Genomic DNA, 20,084 nt, shown 5'->3' with positions numbered 1-20,084 from the left:
GGCAGACGGAGTGTAGGGGAAAGACTCCGTGTACTCACTGTGGCTGACCTACTGAGGTCATTGTACCGCCTCCTGCACTATGTGCAGGTGGGCGATATGTTGGTGGCGCAGGTGACCTCCTCTGCCACCTCGAGCCAGGCCTTCCTGGTGGCGGAGGCGGGCCGCTTCCTCCCGCCCGCTGGGTGGAAGATCTCTGTCCTCCCCCTCCTCCTCACCCCATGTATTGATATCTGGGGTGAGGCATCATTAAACTGGGAGCAGCCTTCCCCCTGGGCTGCTCCATGCAGTCATCTTTGCTATTGGTTGCAGCATCAGTCAGTGGAGGACTGCCCCTTTAAATAGAGCGCCTCCAGCTAACATATCTTATTGCGCATGCGCAGCCCGCCCGACGCGCAGATCAGCAGCGGGGAACCCGGAGGAGCAGGTAAGTGGCTCCAATTAGTGCGTTGCTTGCTACGATCGCGCGGGAAACCCACTAATTTCACCGGGGCGCGTTACCCACGTGCCCGCTTGCCCACCAGCCGAGAACCCGCACCCCTGCTAAAATCAGGCCCAATGTGTCCACTTTCTATCAACATTAGAATGTTTGAAAAATAAACAAAGTTGTGGAGGATAAAGAGAATTTTAAAATGCACTTCGCAGTGGGCTGGTGTTGTAATACATACAGTGTGAACTCAGACTATTGTGAGACAACTTCCTGTCGGGGTCTCACACCTCCAAGCTTTAGTACATTAAGACGCTCAATGGAGACCTAACTCTCCAGCTATACTGCAGCTTTTCCATTGACGTGCATCCAAAAATACTTCAATTATATGCAAGTGCAAGTGTAACTATACATTTAGTCTTCCCCAAATGGTCAGTTTTGCCAGTCATCTTTGGGACAAATACAAAATGATCAACAGAATCTTATCTCACACTGGTCAAGCGTGCTTCCTGGGAGGGCAACCAGGGAGTAGCATAGAACAGATCTGTGGGATGTATATGATCCAGCTAACCAAGATTGGGAGGGACATAGTATCGGGAAACACAGATGAGGTGATTTGATTTTTTTTTGGATATAAAATGGTCAGTAAGCAATACAAATATTTTTCATGCTTTATAAAATAGTATTTCTATGCAGTTCATCACTTTTCTTGATTTTTAATTTCTGAGGTCAGTTAGCTCTTTGGTATGAGTTTGCTTTCTGCACTGCTTTGATTAATATACAAAGAACAAATGCCACACTTCTGTCTATAATAGCTTCAGTGTGATCAATCTGGGAGGATGAAATAAGGTACCTTGTGTTTTGTAATGTGTGAAGCTTGAGATGTTGGTCCTGAAACACATTTTCCAAACTAGCGGGTAAATTGAGGGTCACTCAGATGAAATCATACTCCTACTTAAAAGAAATAAATGTTGGAGAAGACAGCTTGTGTGTATTGTACTCTGCTTCTCTTGTTAAATGCAAGGAGCAAGCTGATATCTGCTACAAATTCCTCTTGACTGAATAGTTTTAGCACATGTGCTAACAATTAATGGAAGTTCCAGCTCACTTTGAGCTTTGAACTGGCTACTGTATTTATTACTTTTTTCCATATTGTTATTAAAATTGTAATGGAAAACAGTTGCAACATACCACAACTCTTCTTGAGTAGGATTGTTACTTTTTAAAGAAGTTGATGCCTAATGATCAGAGGCAATAATTTATGGTGACTGAATAAGTCAAGTTCTGCTTTTATTAGATTAGATTCCGGCATTTATACTGGTGTTCTAGGAATTACGTTTCTGGTTGTACTGGAGAGAGAAAGAGACTCTGAAAATGAATGTTACACTGTTTAGGAACAGCTAAAAAGCTGCTTTTGTTACCATAGCCTGTGTGGGACTGGTTTACTATTGTAATGATCCTAAAACACTGACAAAGAAATAATGTTGGGATAAATGGTGGCTTGGAACAGGTTAAAACAAGTACAGTACCACAGAACACTGCCAAACAAACCACAAGGACCCAAGTAACTAGGAATAGCATTCTAATTTTCTTAAGCTGCTCTTAGTCACTGTACCCCATGGCATTGTAACATTCCTAAAACGTTGCCAAACAAACACGACAAAACTGCTTGCTGGTCACTAGGAACGGCTGCAAAATTTATTTATTTAAATGATCATTTTCGGTTGAACAGTTTTTGTCCTTAGAGTAATTAGTCAGGAAAAGAGAGATGAGATGTGAGCAGCAATCTGGACCTGGCAGCAACAAACGTGATGCCCGAATCACACAAATATCACTGGAGCGGGAGCAATAATGCCAGATTTCCTTATCAACTAAGCTTACAGTAAATGCTGATTATTATTTATGTTTAACTGAGCAGAATCGATACAGTTGAAATTTACAGAAAAAAATTAGTGATAGACCAAGTCGCCTTGTTGCGAAATTTCCGTGATTCTGGGGCCAAATTCAAAATCCTGCATGAGCAATTCTATCTTTTTCTGTGCAAATGGGAAACCAGTCGTCTTGCTAATGCTGCTTTTTAATGGAATTCTGGAAGAAAATGTTTCAACTGGTGGTACAAATCTGTTTTTGTAGCTGCACTTTGGTGATTGCAGAATTGGAAACATAGCAATTAGAAGTTTATTTTAACTTTCATTTACTCTATAATTTAGTGTATGCTTTTTAATTTTTAGCTTGCATCTATAAACATTCTTAACTATTCCTAAAAGTATTTGATAAAACAACTGATTTCTTGAGGAATTGTGTCTACTACTTTGTACTTCAATCTTCAAAGCAGCGTTAAGGAAAAATGCACCTAAAGGGGAGCTGAGCCTTATTTTACAAAATATTAATTTGTAGAAAAATGCACAGAACATGCAGGTGCATGATTCAGAAAATATGTATACAGTGTGCCAGACATATAGGGTGGTCTTAAAATCCCAAATATTTTAGCACCATAGAATATACTTTTTTCCATCTCATGCAATGGCCAATTCAGAGTTTGTGTCCCCAATGCAGTCTGGTCGAAAATACTTCTTTATATTTCTGTTTGATCACCCATTACATTGTGAATCCAACAAAAATGATCTGTCTTCCTCCAACTGCATGCCTGCTTGTCTCCAATTATTTCTATTTTCTTTTCTTTCTGTTCTCCATTATTTTCCTCCATCCCTTTCTTTTTCTCTCTCTTGCACATGTGCTCTCTCTCTAGGCTGTTCATTCTAATTTATAGTGTATTTTAGCCAGAAACCTCTGGCAGTAGGACATCATCTAGTAACAAAATGCTGGTTTCTGTTCAAAGTAGTTGAAGGCAACTGTCAAATAACTGGAAAATATTTACGTTGACATTTGTTTAAACTGTGTACTTGAAATGATATTGAATTTATGTGAGAAACTTGCTATTGAAATAGTTTTTTGCGTCTTAAAGGCATGGTCTTTGCAGACTAGAGCTTTCTGTCAAATCTTGGGTAGCTTCATACGTCTGGATTTTTGCTAAGTAAAACCACTTATCAGAATATGCACATACACAAGCCCTTTGCAAGTAAAAAGTAAAGAAATGGGGATGCAACTCCATAACATTAGAGAAATCAGCTGGTATAGAGATTCTCAAGATTGATAAACTTTTTCGGAGCTGCCCTTGTCTAATCAATGTCTTGTGTAAATTCTGCGGTCTACATTCTAAAGCGTTGGGCTGCAAGAAATGACAACGCTGAGGATACATGGCAGATATCATTAGGTTTCCCTGATTGGATAAATGTTGCCTATAGTTCCCCTAATGGTTTAGTAGCTGCTTGGTGTGTTTCTGTACCATATAGAACGGGAAAGTCCAAGGTTTGATCCCTATGCTGAGTTAGGATAACTCTGCCAGGGCAATGATAGGCATGCAACAGTTGACCTTAGCACCCGTGCGGTGGGAGGGAGAGAAAATCAGCTTGTTTCCGATTCTAGATCGCTATCCAGTAACCCCTGATGGACATTATGAGCATTGTATAGGTGAGGCAGGATCAAGTTTATCTGCAATGCTATCCACAGTTGAATAGCCTGCCAGCATTGATCATGCTTACATGTGAAGAATGTTGTGTGGGTGAGGCATCTGTGCTGGCAGCACCGTGGCATGATAGTCCAGCACTAGTACCTTCAGGAAGGCAACAGAGGGAAATAAATTGAGGACAAGAGTGATAGAAACTACATATAAATTAATCCAGTTGGACATCTGCCCTGTCTTTAAAATTAAATTACTAAGTGATGTTGTACAAAGCTTAATGAGCTGGTAGAAAATTTCTTATGGCGTTAAATGGAATATGCCACATTAGACTACTGTCCAGTGCAACATTTTTATTTGCTGATGCAAAGCAGTGTTGGTGGATGGTCATGTGCACTTCCAGTAAGGGTTCCTGGGTAACAATCAGTAGTAGGAAACTCCCAAGTCTCTCCCTTCTTAGTCTGGGACACTGAGGACATTTGCATCTCAGCCAATCTCAGCGAGGATGAATAACTGTAAATGGACTGATCGGCACCTGAGACCTTTGTGCCTCAGCATCATACCACATTGTGCAGTTATTCACTGAGCTATTAGAGGAGTTCTTTATTTCAAAATAAAATTTCCAATAAGACTGAAGTGAGTTAGTTTTAGTCCGGTAGAAGCAGATTAAATCAATCAATCTTAACAGCAGAATTCATGCTTTTTAAAAATTCTTTCATGGGATGTGGGCGTCGCTGGCGAGGCCGGCATTTATTGCCCATCCCTAATTGCCCTTGAGAAGGTGGTGGTGAGCTGCCTTCTTGAACTGCTGCAGTCCGTCTGGTGAAGGTTCTCTCACAGTGCTGTTAGGAAGGGAGTTCCAGGATTTCGACCCAGCGATGATGAAGGAACGGCGATATAGTTCCAAGTCGGGATGGTGTGTGACTTCGAGGGGAACGTGCAGGTGGTGGTGTGCCCATGTACCTGCTGCTCTTGTTCTTCTAGGTGGTAGAGATCGCGGGTTTGGGAGGTGCTGTCAAAGAAGCCTTGGCGAGTTGCTGCATTGCATCCTGTGGATGGTACACACTGCAGCCACTGTGCGCTGGTGGTGAAGGGAGTGAATGCTTAGGATGGTGGATGGGGTGCCAATCAAGCGGGCTGCTTTGTCCTGGATGGTGTTGAGCTTCTTGAGTGTTGTTGGAGCTGCACTCATCCAGGCAAGTGGAGATTATTCCATCACACTCTTGACTTGTGCCTTGTAGATGGTGGAAAGGCTTTGGGGAGTCAGGAGGTGAGTCACTTGCCGCAATATACCCAGCCTCTGACCTGCTTTTGTAGCCACAGTATTTATATGGCTGGTCCAGTTAAGTTTCTGGTCAATGGTGACCCCCAGGATGTTGATGGTGGGGGATTCGGCAATGGTAATGCCGTTAAATGTCATGGGGAGGTGGTTAGACTCTCTCTTGTTGGAGATGGTTATCACCTGGCACTTGTCTGGCGCGAATGTTACTTGCCATTTATGAGCCCAAGCTTGGATGTTGTCCAGGTCTTGCTGCATGCGGGCTTGGACTGCTTCATTATTTGAGGGGTTGCGAATGGAATGAACACTGTGCAATCATCAGCGAACATCCTCATTTCTGACCTTATGATGGAGGGAAGGTCATTGATAAAGCAGCTGAAGATGGTTGGGCCTAGGACACTGCCCTGAGGAACTTCTGCGGCAATGCCGTGGGGCTGAGATGATTGGCCGAAAACAACCCCTACCATCTTCCTTTGTGCTAGGCATGACTCCAGCCACTGTGAGAGTTTTCCTCACTGATTCCCATTGACTTCAATTTTACTAGGGCTCCTTGGTGCCACACTTGGTCAAATGCTGCCTTGATGTCAAGGGCAGTCACTCTCACCTCACCTCTGGAATTCAGCTCTTTTGTCCATGTTTGGACCAAGGCTGTAATGAGGTCAGGAGCCGAGTGGTCCTGGCGGAACCCAAACTGAGAATCGGTGAGCAGGTTATTGGTGAGTAAGTGCCGCTTGACAGCACTGTCGACGACACCTTCCATCACTTTGCTGATGATTGAGAGTAGACTGATGGGGTGGTAATTGGCCGGATTGGATTTGTCCTGCTTTTTGTGGACAGGACATACCTGGGCAATTTTCCACATTGTCGGGTAGATGCCAGTGTTGTAGCTGTACTGGAACAGCTTGGCTAGAGGCGCATAAGTGGTGTTTTGTGCTTCATTATTTTCTGCACATGGCCGGACATTATTTCTTAAATCAGAAAAGGCCATTTAGCCCATCAATCTAGTGGATCGATGCAAGCAGCATATATCTGGTGCCATGTTACTTTTCAGTCCAAGTTTATTTTTTTCAAATTTTACGTTTGCTCATGTGAGCATGTGCATCTAGTCTGCAAATGAACTAGCTTTTTCAGGAATTCTGAGAATTTAATTATTGTTTAGATCAAGACTATAGCAAATGATGGTCACACTCTGAATTATTTAAACACTTGTGTGAAAGACTCACTTTAGCACATCTAATGCTTGATGTATGCAGTGCCCTGCAAATGTACGTGGTCTATTTTCTAAGCAATTGTTAATAAAGAATAAATGTTCTGCTGACTGAATCACCTTCAGATCTAAAAGAAAAGGAAAATGTACATTTCATTTGCTCTGGCTTCAGCTCATATCCCACCAATTTATTGCCTACTTCCTTCCCCCTTCCACTTCAGGCTAAAGTAGGTCCCTAGTATCATTTTTTCAGCATGCAGAAGGGAGACACGCAATGCACACTCTCACTACATCTTTCTTAATTAATTGTCTTGCATTTGAGACTAAACAATGTTCTTATGCTGCCCAAGAGTGTCAAACTGAAATTATTGATTAAGTTTAATTGAGGAAATGTTGTCCAATAATGCACCTTCACTATTTTACATTTCAGTAGTAGGTTGTGTAAAATAATTTTAGTTACCAGTCTGAAGCATGCAACATTCATTAAAATTTCCAACTGAAGTACTGCAGTTTCTCAGGGCTTAAACTCAATAATTAAATATACGTTAAATAGTTTCTTGGTTTACATTATTCAAATAGTCTTAAGCATGTGATAAACAGATGTTTAAAATAAACATGTTTCTTGTTGAGAGCAGTTCGTGTTTCTAAGATTTTTGTTTAAAGAAAGGTTTTAACGTCTAAAAACAAAATTGCTCAAATTTTAACTCTTAATTAGGTTGTTAAGTACTTTTATCCTCCTTGTCCTGCTCGACTCTTAACTGAGCTTCAACCTCCACGTGTAGTATGTTGCCAAGATTACCTGTTTCTCCCTCTAAAACATGCCCCTATTTCACCCCCACTAACACTGAAACTCTCATCCCACACCTTTATTACATCCAGACTACTTTTCCAACAATATAACAAAAAGCAAAACTCTGCAGATGCTGGAAATCAAACAAAAACAGTAAATGCAGGTAACATTCAGCATCGGTGGAGAAAACAGACAAATCAACATTTTGTGTCCTCTTCCATCACTTGTGGACCTCTCGTCCACATTGACGAGATATTGGAGAGCTGTATGGTGCCCATGAATAGCACAAGAGTATGAGTTGCCAGCTTGAGAAAAGATTGGATGAGGGAGAAGAGAGAAGCAAAACCAGGTAGTTGTGGATCAAGTCTCAAAGTTGACTTGTTGCAAGAATCCACCTACCACTGTTTGGGAGTGAGTTTTGACTTTTGTGAGGCTGGTTGCAGATTACTCCATCTTGAGAGAGAGAAAAGTTTTATGTTTGATATATTGATTGAAAGCCTTTTATTTATTTTTAGAAAGTTTTTAAAAATCTATTTTTCAGCAAATTGACATTAAGAACATGAAATAGGAGCAGGGATAGGCCATATGGCCCCTCGAGTCGGCGGAGCAGGCTGATCTTCGACCTCAACTCCACTTTCCCGCTTGACCCCCATATCCCCTGATTCCCTTGTCGATATCCCTTTGCAGCCACTTTGCGTCCTCCTCACAGCTTACTTTCCCACCTAGCTTTGTAATGTCAGCAAACTTGGATACATTACACTCGGTCCCTTCACCTAAGTCATTAATATAGATTGTAAATAGCTGAAGCCCAAGCACGATCCCTGCGGCACCCTACTAGTTACAACCTGCCAACCTGAAAATGACCCATTTATTCCTACTCTCTATTTTCTGTCCGTCAACCAATCCTCATTCCGTGCTAATATATTACCCCGCATCCCATGAGCCCTAATCTTGTGTAACAGGACTCTGGAAAAGAATGGTATGTGGGGTTCCAATTTTGTAAATACCACTGTTAGTGTTATAATTATGTCAATTTTTAATTTTACTTAACTAATGTCTTGTGCAGACTTAGTAACTTAGAATTAGAATTCAAGGCTGCTTAATTTACAGGGTTAAGTCTAAGGAAATATTACTGCAGCACTATTAACAAGATGGCCCATGCTTTCAACTTTTATATATGTTTAAATTTTATATATGTTTAAATTTTATGTATCATTGATTTATGTTAAATTGCTTAGATATGTTCTCATGAGATTCCTTCTCCCTCTCCCAGGCAGAGAATCCACCAGATGGACCTGATTCAGGTTATGGATCATTTCACCATCAGTACTGGTTGGATGGAAAGATTGTTGCAGTCGGAGTAATTGACATTCTTCCTCAGTGCGTCTCCTCTGTGTACCTTTATTATGATCCTGATTATGCATTCTTGTCATTGGGTGTTTATTCTGCACTCAGGTATGGTGAGATTTTATTTTTGCTTTTAAATATGTTTTGGTATGTATATTTTGTGTTACTAATTTGTATTGCATCCTCATGCTAGGTATTTTATTGACGTTAAAATGATAGTGAATTGTTTCCAAATTTGCCTGCTGTTTTATATAAAAGGAGAAACAGAGTAAATGTATATTCTCTAATATTGCGCACACAGACCTGCAAACATGATTTTCCAAATCATAATTTTCCAAAGCTTTCTAGATTCAGGAATTGTGCCCTTGGATTGGAAAAGTGCAAATTTCACTCCATTATTTAAGAAGGGAGGGAGGGAGAAATAGGTAACCATAGCCCTATCCGTTTAACTTCAATTGTGGGGAAGTTACTAGAATCTATCATCAGAGACGGAGTGAATTAGCACTTGGACAAGTATCAGCTGATCAAAGAGAGTCAGCATGGATTTGAGATGGGTAGGTCATGTCTGACTAATCTAGTTGAAATTTTTAAGGAGGTCACTTGCAAGGTGGATAGGGGAGTATCTATGGATGTTGTCTATATGTAGTAGGGATAAAGGATTTGTTCTTTGATTGGTAGAATGGGAGAAGTGTTGTTCCCTCAGGGTTCTGTACTGGAGCCTCAGCTTTTCATCATGTATATTAATAACTTGGACGAAGGAATAGAGAGTTGTATATCCAAGTTTTCAGATGGCAAAGTTAGGAGGCACAGTAAGTTACAAAGGGACATAGCCAAAAGACTAAGTGAGTTAGCACAACTATGGGCTTAAAGGGTTAAATTATGAGGAAAGGTTGCAGAAACTTATGTTTTATTCCCTTGCGTGTACAAAATTTGAGGGGTGAACTAATCAAGGTGTGCAGAATGATAAAGGGATTCGATAGGATAGGTACACAGAAACTATTTTCTCTAGTGGGGGAATCCAGAACAAGAGGGCATGACCTTAAAATTAGAGCTAGACCATTTAGGAGTGAAATCAGGAAACACTTTTTCACACACAGTAGTGAAAATCTGGAACTCGCTCATCCAGAAAGCTGTGGATGCTGGGTCAATTGAAATTTTCAAGACTCTGATCAATAGATTTTTGTTGGGTAAGGGTATCAAGGGATAGGGACCAAAGGCTGGTGAATGGAGTTGAGGTACAGATCTAAATGAATGGTGATCAGGCTCGAGGGGCTGAATGGCCTACTCCTGGTCCTATGTTGTGGAGCTGGAGGATTTACAGAGATAGGGAGGAGCGAGGCCATGGAGGGATTTGAATATGAAAATGAGAATTTTAAATCTGAGGAGTTGGTAGACCAAGAGCCAGTGTAGGTCAGTGAGCACGGGTGATGGGTGAGTCAGACTTGGGAGTTAGAACACAGATGTAGAGTATTGGAAGAGCTCAATTTTATGGATGATGGGAAGCCGGCCAGGAGAGCATTTAAGTAGACGAGTCTGGAGGGAACAAAAGCGTGGATGAGAGTTTCAGCAGCAAATGGGCTGAGGCAGGGGTGGAGACAACCGATGTTACAGAGGTGGCAGTAGGTGGTCTTGACGGAGAAAATATGGGGTTGGAAGCTCAGCTCAGGGTCAGATGGGACACAGATTGCAAACGGTCTAGTTTCAGCCGGAGACAATGGCCGGGTGCAGAATGGAATCGGTGGAGAGGGAATGGAGTTTGTGGTGGGGGGCGAATATAATGGCTTCAGTCTTCCCAATGTTTGGAGGGAATTGCAGTTCATTCAGGACTGGATGTTGGACAGTTAGGCTGACCATGTAGAGATAGAGAAGGGGTCAAGAGAGGTTGTGAAGTAGAGCTGGGTGTCATCACCATTCATGTGGAACCTGATGGTGTGTCTTCGGATGATGTCGCCGAGGGGCAGCATGCAAATAGGAAATCGGAGGGGGCCAAGGATTGAACCTTGGGGGACTTTAGAGGTAATAGTGCGGGGGCGAGAAGAGAAGCTGTTGCCAGAGATTCTCTGGCTGCAACTTTATAGGTAAGAGTGGAACCAGGCGAGGGCAGTCCTTCTCAGCTGGGCAATGGAGGAGGATGATGTGTTCGACCATGACAAAGGCTGCAGATAGTTGAGAAGGATGAGGAGGTACAGTGTACCACGGTCATAGTCACGGAGGCTGTCATTTGTGACTTTGATTAAGGCGTTTTCAGAACCTGATTGGAAAGATTCAAACATGTTGGGGGAAAGATGGGCACAGAGTTGGGAGGCGACAAAATGTTCAAGGACTTTGGAGAGGAAAAGGAGGTTGGAGATGGGGCGGTAGTTTCCAAGGTCAGAGGGGTCAAGGGATTTTTTGAGGATGGGGGGCGGGGGGCGATGACGGCAGATTTGAAAGGGAGGGGGACAGTACTTGAGCAGAAGCAACCGTTCACAATGTCAGGTATCATGGGGGCCAGGAAGGGAAGTTGGGTGGTCAGCAGTTTAGTGCGAATAGTGTCATGAGGGCAGGAGGTGGGTCTCATGGACAAGATGAGCTTGGAGCGCATGAGGAGACATACGGGAGAAACTGAGAAAAATGTGGCAATTTAATGAGCAAAATTGCCCAAATAATACAACAGCAATCAAGTCACCCCATTGCATGTGCTTGTTGGATAAATAATAAGTTTGCAATTGAATGTCATTTAATCTAGAACTAATTAGCCTTCTGTTCCTTTTTCCACTTGCATAATTTTATAGATCCTTATTTTCAATCTGCTTTATTCCAAAATGCAGAGTAGTCAGAACAGAAAAATACAGCCAAGAATTATATTACTAACAATGTAGTGTCTGTCTGTACTGTTCATATTCTGATTTTAAAATGAACAAGAAAAATAAATTTATCTTGTTCATTCCAGTTCAGTAGAATGCACAATCTCTGCATTCCAAAAAGAAAGTGCAGGTAAATATTAAACAAAAAGAACACTTGGGAAAGATTAAATATTGGAGGTTAAATTGGATAACCCCAAAAACTGGGCGCGGGTAGCGCGATCCACTATTAACCCACGCCTGGTGCTTCCTGTGCAGGCAGGACGAGACTTTCGTCTGGCCTGTGGACTTACCTTCAAGCAGCATTGGAAATCAGCGTTGACATGAGGATTCAATGCAATTTGCACTTTCCACCAGCAGGGGAAGCACCAAGCTCTTAAAGGCAGACAATCTCTTAAAGGTAGCCAGTACCTCTTATTTGCTGAAAATAACAGTCTGCTGACCCACGGAGTCTGAATGGAGATCAGACATCGCACACGTAAAACATAGATGCAGGTCCCGTCACTGATGAGTTATGTTAAAACATCGAAGAAAGGTTGCACTCTACTAAATCCCACATCCTCCAATCTGCATTCTAGACCTCACCAAGGTTCTCTGCTGATGCATTAGAGGCCTTGGTTCAAGAGGTGGACAGAAGGAGGGACATCTTGGTATCGTTGGGGGGGCCAAGAGACCTTCCAGACATGTGCCCAAAAGGTAGTGGGAGGCAGCAGGGGACGAAGTCAGTGCCAGGCGCACAGCACCATAAACATGGATGCAGTGCAGGAAGAAGTTCAATGCTTTGACACGAGTGAGGTCAAGTGGTGTCTCCTACCAACTGCGCCACTAGCTGCATCCACTGCTCCACGCATTACACCCCCCGTCACCCATGTACCAACAACCTCTTTCCATCAGTACTCAACTCTTCCAACCAGATGCTTCCTCTCTCCCTCACACATTACCACCATTGCAAGCCTCCCACACACACTGGCAGCTAGTCAACCATGACAGGCACATCACCCATACACACGTCCCACTTGCTTGCAGGAGAAGGTGGCACATTACAGGAGGCAGCAAGCGGCAGTGGCATTTATCCCCTCGAGCCTGTTCTGCCATTCACTGAGATCATGGTGGACCTGTGACCTAACTCAATATACCTGCCGTAGCCCCATATCCCTTAATACCCTTGGTTCACAGAAATCTATCAATCTCAGATTTAGAATTCATAATTGAGCTAGCATCAGTTGCCGTTTGCAGAAGAGCGTTCCAAACATCTACCACCCTTTGCGTGTAGCAGCATTTCCTAACTTCACTCCTGCACGTCCTGGCTCTAAATGTTAGACTATATCCCCTAGTCCTAGTATTCAAGTATAGGAGACCTCCAAAAACAGTTACAAATGTATCGGCAGCCAGAAGCAATAATCCAGCAACTAACCTGTAAATCCTGCATGGTCCCTTTAAATAGCACTGGTGGGGGTCCGCCTGGCACTCTTAAGATATGTTCAGATGGTCGTGGTTAAGACTGTATGTTGAGTTGAGCATTAAGCCCCAAAATGGTGTCCATCACTTTAAACCAGCGTTGCACATTGATTGTATCCATTTTCTCCTTAATTTACATGCTTCCGGCGTTTGGTATTTGCGCATGTGCTAATACCTACACCAAGATGGTGTTCAGCGCACGTCACGCTGGAAATATGCGTGCACAGCCAAGATGCCATCTTGGCACTTCGGGAGGCCGCATAGTGCCGAAACAACGGGCGCTAGGAGGCCGAATTTCTAGCCCATTGCGTAACCTGATGTAATGAATAACTTGTGAACTCCCAAGATTCATCTTTCATGGTGCACAATGACTGCTTTTCTCATGACCCTTACTATGTTTTATATTTGGAAATTTAATGTGGAATTCAATGTTAATTGTGGGTTTGATGCAAGTCCTGTTGCTTTCCTTATGGGCTTTTATTTGTGGTGGAAATGGTGATATTGTTGTTGTCAGAAGCTGCTTTCAGAGAACACCTTTTTCACTTGAGAATTTTCTACTGCAAATACTTCCTGAAGAAAAGAATGCCCTCTTGCAATGAATGTTTTGGATTAACAAATCAGTACTGGAGAGCAAGTCCAATACCATGGCTCATTTCTATTGCCTCAACATATGGCCTTGCAATAATAAAAGAAAGAAAATGCTGGAAATAATCAGCAAGTCAGGCCGCATCTGTGGAGAAAGAAACAGAGTTAACTTTTCAGGTCGCTGACCGTTCGTTAGAACTGGAAGAAGTTGAAGATTAAACAGTTTTTAAGTACGTACAGAGCCAGGGAAAGGGGGGGGGTGGTGGGGAAAGAACAAAAGGGAAGGTCTCTGATAGGTTGGAGGGCAGGAGTGATTTAATGACAAAAGGGATGATGATGCAAGGCAAGAAGGGTGGTAATGGAACAAGTAAAGAAACAAAAGATGGGTCTAGAAGAGCTCTAAATGGCAACAGCAGAACCATTACTAGCACCTGCTGTTGGAAAAAATGGGAGCGGTGGTTATGATCTGAAGTTATTGAGATCAATGTTGAGTCCAGAAGGTTGTAAAGTGTCTAATCAAAAGAAGAGATGCTGTTACTTGAGCTTCCGTTGAGCTTCATTGGGACAGTGTAAGAGGCCGAAGACACAGTTGTCAGAGTGGGAGTGGGATGGGGAATTAAAATAGCAAGTGAGCAGAAGCTGAGGATCATGTTTGCGGACTGATCACAGGTGCTTGAAAACTGTTTAATCTTCAACTTCTTCCAGTTCTGATGAAGGGTCATCAACCTGAAACGTTAACTGTTTGTTTCTCCACAGATGCTGCCTGATTTGCTGAGTATTTCCAGCATTTTATATTTTTATTTCAGATTTCCAGCATCAGCAGTATTTTACTTTTGGTACAGCCTTGCAGAACTGAGACTCAAATTAGGTGCCAAATTCAAGGATATTTGTGGTGTAGACACTTGTTTTCTGGAGAGTTTGAGGAGCCAGCCTAAACTCAATATTCATTTGATCCTTACCAACCATTGGTTAAAAGAAACCCTGTGTTTTTCCTGGGCTCCATCTGAACTTGGTCATGGTTAAAAGCAGATAACTAAACGACTATCTTTGTAAGCTGTGCTATCCAGCTCTTCAAAATTGCTTAGATAGGAAATTTGACCTGAAACTCACTTAACCATACGTAATCAGTCGATAATTAAGCAGGCTATTACCACATGTTTTTTTGCAGTATAATTTCACTGTGATGAAAGGCCTGCTGCAGTAATTGTTATCAGTGGCACTCATTATGTGTACCTGGTCTTTAGAATTCCAAAGCTGAAGAACAGTTATGGAACACGTTGTCATTATACAATTACATCAATTTTTAATGTAATTTTATTTGGTGTTTGAACTATGTTTTTCCAGATAGATGTTTACACACACTCATTTATTATTTTAGTCTTTATTTTTTCTATTTTCAGTTTTTGATATCCAGCTAACAAAAGAAACAATTTCTTGGTGTCAATATTTTATGCATTGCATAATACAATTTTGTGTTTCTTGTGTAGCCTTAATTATTATTCACTATTGCTTTTACTACGGTGAATATGCTTTTAAAAGGAAGTGAGTTAGTGATACCAACACTGTGGAGTCATGATCTGTTCAGCCTGAATAAGCAAGAGCCTGTTTACTGTACCAGTACTGCTTAACTCATCAAAACTGTATTCAGGTGACAGATCATAATCCAAAATCAACAGTAACAAAACTTTCATCGTAGTATGAAACCCAGTTCATACAGAAGTACTGAGGGCTACTTGCTAAAGTACAATATTGCCTCTGTTAGCTGAGCCCTGACTATAATTGAGAAATGGAATGTGATACAGCAGTAACTATCAATTATCTCAATCATTTTAATACGTGATGTGGAGATGCCGGTGATGGACTGGGGTTGACAATTGTAAACAATTTTACAACACCAAGTTATAGTCCAACAATTTTATTTTAAAATTCACAAGCTTTCGGAGGCTTCCTCCTTCCTCAGGTGAATGTCAAGAAATCCTTGAACCTCTCGAATTTATAAATCACAGAACAATACCTGGTGATTACAGATAGTCTTTTCAACTGCCCGTTGCCAAGGCAACCAAAGTGTTCAGACAGATAGGTGTTACCTACAGGGCCACCGAATATACAAACGGCCAGAACCAAAAAAAACAGAGAGAGGCAGAAACATAGAAACATCCGGAAGGAAAAGACAGCAATTGACCCGTTATATTAAAACCAGAAAATTTTTGTTCGCTGATGGGATTACGTGTAGCGTGACATGAACCCAAGATCCCGGTTGAGGCCGTCCTCATGGGTGCGGAACTTGGCTATCAATTTCTGCTCGACGATTTTTCGTTGTCGTGTGTCTCGAAGGCCGCCTTGGAGTACACTTACCCGAAGGTCGGTGGCTGAATGTCCTTGACTGCTGAAGTGTTCCCTGACTGGGAGGGAACCCTTCAGCAGTCAAGGACATTGCGCGGTGTCCGTTCATCCGTTGTCGCAGCATCTGCATGGTCTCGCCAATGTACCATGCTTTGGGGCATCCTTTCCTGCAACGTATGAGGTAGACAACGTTGGCCGAGTCACAGGAGTATGAACCATGCACCTGGTGGGTGGTGTCCTCTCGTGTGATGGTGGTATCTGTGTCGATGATCTGGCATGTCTTGCAGAGATTACCGTGGCAGGGTTGTGTGGTGTCGTGGACGCTGTTCTCCTGAAAGCTGGGTAATTTGCTGCTAACGATGGTCTGTTTGAGGTTGGGTGGCTGTTTAAAGGCGAGTAGTGGAGGTGTGGGGATGGCCATAGCGAGGTGTTCGTCGTCATTGATGACATGTTGAAGGCTGCGGAGAACATGGCGTAGTTTCTCCGCTCCGCTCTCATTTTAATACTGCTGTGTCATAAATTCAGTCCTGATGGAGGATTCAGCCAGCACCAAAAAGGAGAGAAGCAGTGAGCTCAGCCAGCGGAAGAGAAGCAGCATTTTCGAGGCCACTGATGTTGTAAAAAAGGAGCAGGAGTGCTCCTCCAGGCCCTAAAAGGAAACCTTGCCTCAGCCCTGCGCTCTACCCGCACCCCCCTCCCCCCTGTTTCCCCCGACCTGGGTTCCCCACCTGGAATAGTTACCTTGTGCCAGGGATGGCTCCCAGCGACGTCCCAGCCCTTTTGTTCGGGAATTTGGCAGGCAGCACAATTGGCCGAGCCGGCCTGCTGCCATGCCCGGACGGGTATGTGGCTCACTTTCCCGCTTTCCCGCCCAGGAGTTAATATCGAGCCTATGATCTCTGCTTCAGTTACAAATTCTGCTTGTGGATTCCACAACCTCACAGCACCTTGTGTAAAAGTTTATCCTGCTCTTTGTCCTAAATCTCTTTGATTTAATCTTATATGTGTGTGTGTTTTTTTATTCGTTCTTGTGATGTAGGCGTCACTGGCGAGGCCGGCATTTATTGCCCATCCCTAATTGCCCTTGAGAAGGTGGTGGTGAGCCGCCTTCTTGAACCGCTGCAGTCCATGTGGTGAAGGTTCTCCCACAGTGCTGTTAGGAAGAGAGTTCCAGGATTTTGACCCAGCGACGATGAAGGAACGGCGATATATTTCCAAGTCGGGATGGTGTATGACTTGGAGGGGAACGTGCAGGTGGTGTTGTTCCCATGTGCCTGCTGCTCTTGTCCTTCTAGGTGGTAGAGGTCGTGGGTTTGGGAGGTGCTGTCGAAGTAGCCTTGGCGAGTTGCTGCAGTGCATCCTGTGGATGGTACACACTGCAGCCACTGTGCGCTGGTGGTGAAGGGAGTGAATGCTTAGGATGGTGGATGGGGTGCCAGTCAAGCGGGCTGCTTTGTCCTGGATGGTGTCGAGCTTCTTGAGTGTTGTTGGAGCTGCACTCATCCAGGCAAGTGGAGATTATTCCATCACACTATTGACTTGTGCCATGTAGATGGTGGAAAGGCTTTGGGGAGTCGGGAGGTGAGTCACTCGCCACAGAATATCCAGCCTCTGACCTGCTCTTGTAGCCACAATATTTATATGGCTGGTCCAGTTAAGTTTCTGGTCAATGGTGACCCCCAGGATGTTGATGGTGGGGGATTCGGCGATGGTAATGCCGTTGAATGACAAGGGGAGGTGGTTAGACTCTCTCTTGTTGGAGATGGTCATTGCTTGGCACTTGTCTGGTGCGAATGTTACTTGCCACTTATCAGCCCAAGCCTGAATGCTGTCCAAGTCTTGCTGCATGTGGGCTTGGACTGCTTCATTATTTGAGGGGTTGCGAATGGAACTGAACACTGTGCAATCATCAGCGAACATCCCCATTTCTGACCTTATGATGGAGGGAAGGTCATTGATGAAGCAGCTGAAGATGGTTAGGCCTAGGACACTGCTCTGAGGAACTCCTGCAGCAATGCCCTGGGGCTGAGATGATTGGCCTCCAACAACCGCTACCATCTTCCTTTGTGCTAGGTATGACTCCAGCCACTGGAGAGTTTTCCCCCTGATTCCCATTGACTTCAATTTTACTAGGGCTCCTTGGTGCCACACTCGGTCAAATGCTGCCTTGATGTCAAGGGCAGTCACTCTCTCACTTCACTTCTGGAATTCAGCTCTTTTGTCCATGTTTGGACCAAGGCTGTAATGAGGTCAGGAGCCGAGTGGTCCTGGCGGAACCCAAACTGAGCATCGGTGAGCCGGTTAGTAGTGAGTAAATGCCGCTTGATAGCACTGTCGACGACACTTTCCATCACTTTGCTGATGATTGAGAGTAGACTGATGGGGTGGTAATTGGCTGGATTGGATTTGTCCTGCTTTTTGTGGACAGGGCATACCTGGGCAATTTTCCACATTGTCAGGTAGATGCCAGTGTTGTAGCTGTACTGGAACAATTTGGCTGGAGGCGCAGCTAGTTCTGGAGCACAAGTCTTCAGCACTACAGCTGGGATGTTGTCGGGGCCCATAGCCTTTGCTGTATCCAGTGCATTCAGCCGTTTCTTGATATCACGTGGAGTGAATTGAATTGGTTGAAGACTGGCTTCTGTGATGGTGGAGATATCAGGTGGAGATATCAGGAGGAGGCCGAGATGGATCATCTACTCTGTACTTCTGGCTGAAGATGGTTGCAAACGCTTCAGCCTTGTCTTTTGCACTCACATGCTGGACTCTGCCATCATTGAGGATGGGGATATTTGCAGTAAATATATATATAATATATAGAAATATGTACATGTGTGTGCATATATGTATATACATATGTGTGTACGTGTGTGCGCATATGTATGTACGTGCGTACGTGTGTGTGTGTGTATATATGCATGTGTGTCTATGTATTGACCTCATTCTAGACTATTCAAACATTTTCATGGACGGAGATGTTGGGGGGCAGGTGGTAGGAGGGGAAGAGAGATGAACAGGGAGAAATAGAGGTATAGAGGGAGAGACACAACACAGAGAGAAGCACAGAACCATAGGAAGAGGGAGAAAAGCATGGCCACATTGGGGTGGGGTTACAAAAGAGTAACATACAGAAGAAGAAACAGAAGCACAGGGGGAAAGGAATACATTAAAGCACAAATGTGTAGTAGGGAAAGAAACAATAGAAACACAATGAAGAAGCAGAAGAAGCAAAAGGAGAGAGAAATTTTTAGAAAGACAATGATGAAGAGGGAGAAAAACAGATCTGCCAGGGATGGAGAGAGAGAAAAAAAATCCACATTAGAGATACATGTGAGAGAAGAGAACCAAGATACACATGGACAGGGGTGGTGTTTTCTTTGTCATGGATGGACTTGTTGCTTGAGTAAGATGCCCAGAGCGTGCTTACAAAATAAGAAAATAAAAGAATTTTGCACTAACAAGATTAGGTGTGTCCAAATCATAGAACCATAGAAAATTTACGGCATAGAAGGAGGCCATTCGGCCCATCGTGTCCATGTCGGCTGAGAAACGAGCCACCCAGCCTAATCCTGCGTTGGTCCGTCGCCCTGCAGGTCACGGCTTTTCAGGTGCACATCCAGTATTTTTAAAATGAATTGAGGGTTTCTGCCTCTACCACCCTCTCAGGCAGTGAGTTCCAGACGCCCACCACCTACTGGGTGGAAAAAAAATTCTAATTTCCGCTCTAATCCTTCTACCAATCATTTAAAATCTATTCCTCCTGGTTATTGACCCCTCCGCTAAGGGAAATAGGTCCTTCCTAACCACTTTATCTAGGCCCCTCATAATTTTGTACACCTCAATCAAATCACCCTTCAGCCTCCTCTGTTCCAAGGAAAACAACCCCAGCCTATCCAATCTGTCATCATAGCTAAAACTATCAGTAACTTGAGCATTAATTTCTTATGTGCTAATTTTATGTCCTCCTTTCTTAATGTTTTATGTAATTTGTACATCAGATATGCTGATGGATAGACAGTTTCTGTTCCAGTTCTTCTCCCCTTCTCATTGTTTTAGTCAGAATAAAAATGCAAGTTTGTTTTGTTAATGAATTGAGTTTGTGTTAATTGCGTGCACTTTTCAGAGCTGTGATTGTCCAGAAGGAATTGTGGCACAATAGCATGAACATTTGCTTGAAGTCTGAGTTTTGTGGATACTGAAGTTCCTTGGATTTTATCAGAATTCCAGCTATGTTCTAACTCAGAATTCACAATGCAGTCTCATCTCCTTAATTTCAAATCACTAATTC

At 43.3% G+C, this 20,084-nt stretch overlaps 1 protein-coding gene across 9 annotated transcripts in view; it reads left to right on the top strand.

Annotated features, from left to right (window-relative positions):
• LOC137340046 (arginyl-tRNA--protein transferase 1) overlaps positions 1 to 20,084 on the top strand; it is a 200,275-nt gene that overhangs the window by 95,633 nt on the left and 84,558 nt on the right. For 8 of the 9 annotated variants that reach the window (XM_068002265.1, XM_068002272.1, XM_068002268.1 and 5 more), the window contains one exon: positions 8,494 to 8,675. The exons of the other annotated variant lie outside the window; for it this stretch is intronic. In XM_068002265.1, coding sequence (XP_067858366.1) covers positions 8,494 to 8,675 — 182 coding nt within the window. The remainder of the gene's footprint in view (positions 1 to 8,493; positions 8,676 to 20,084) is intronic. 9 annotated transcript variants of the gene reach the window in all.

Source organism: Heptranchias perlo, chromosome 21, assembly GCF_035084215.1.
Source record: "Heptranchias perlo isolate sHepPer1 chromosome 21, sHepPer1.hap1, whole genome shotgun sequence".
Lineage (NCBI taxonomy): Eukaryota > Metazoa > Chordata > Chondrichthyes > Hexanchiformes > Hexanchidae > Heptranchias > Heptranchias perlo.
The sequence above is the reverse complement of the archived record's forward strand: the minus strand, read 5'-3'. Positions and strand labels throughout refer to the sequence as shown.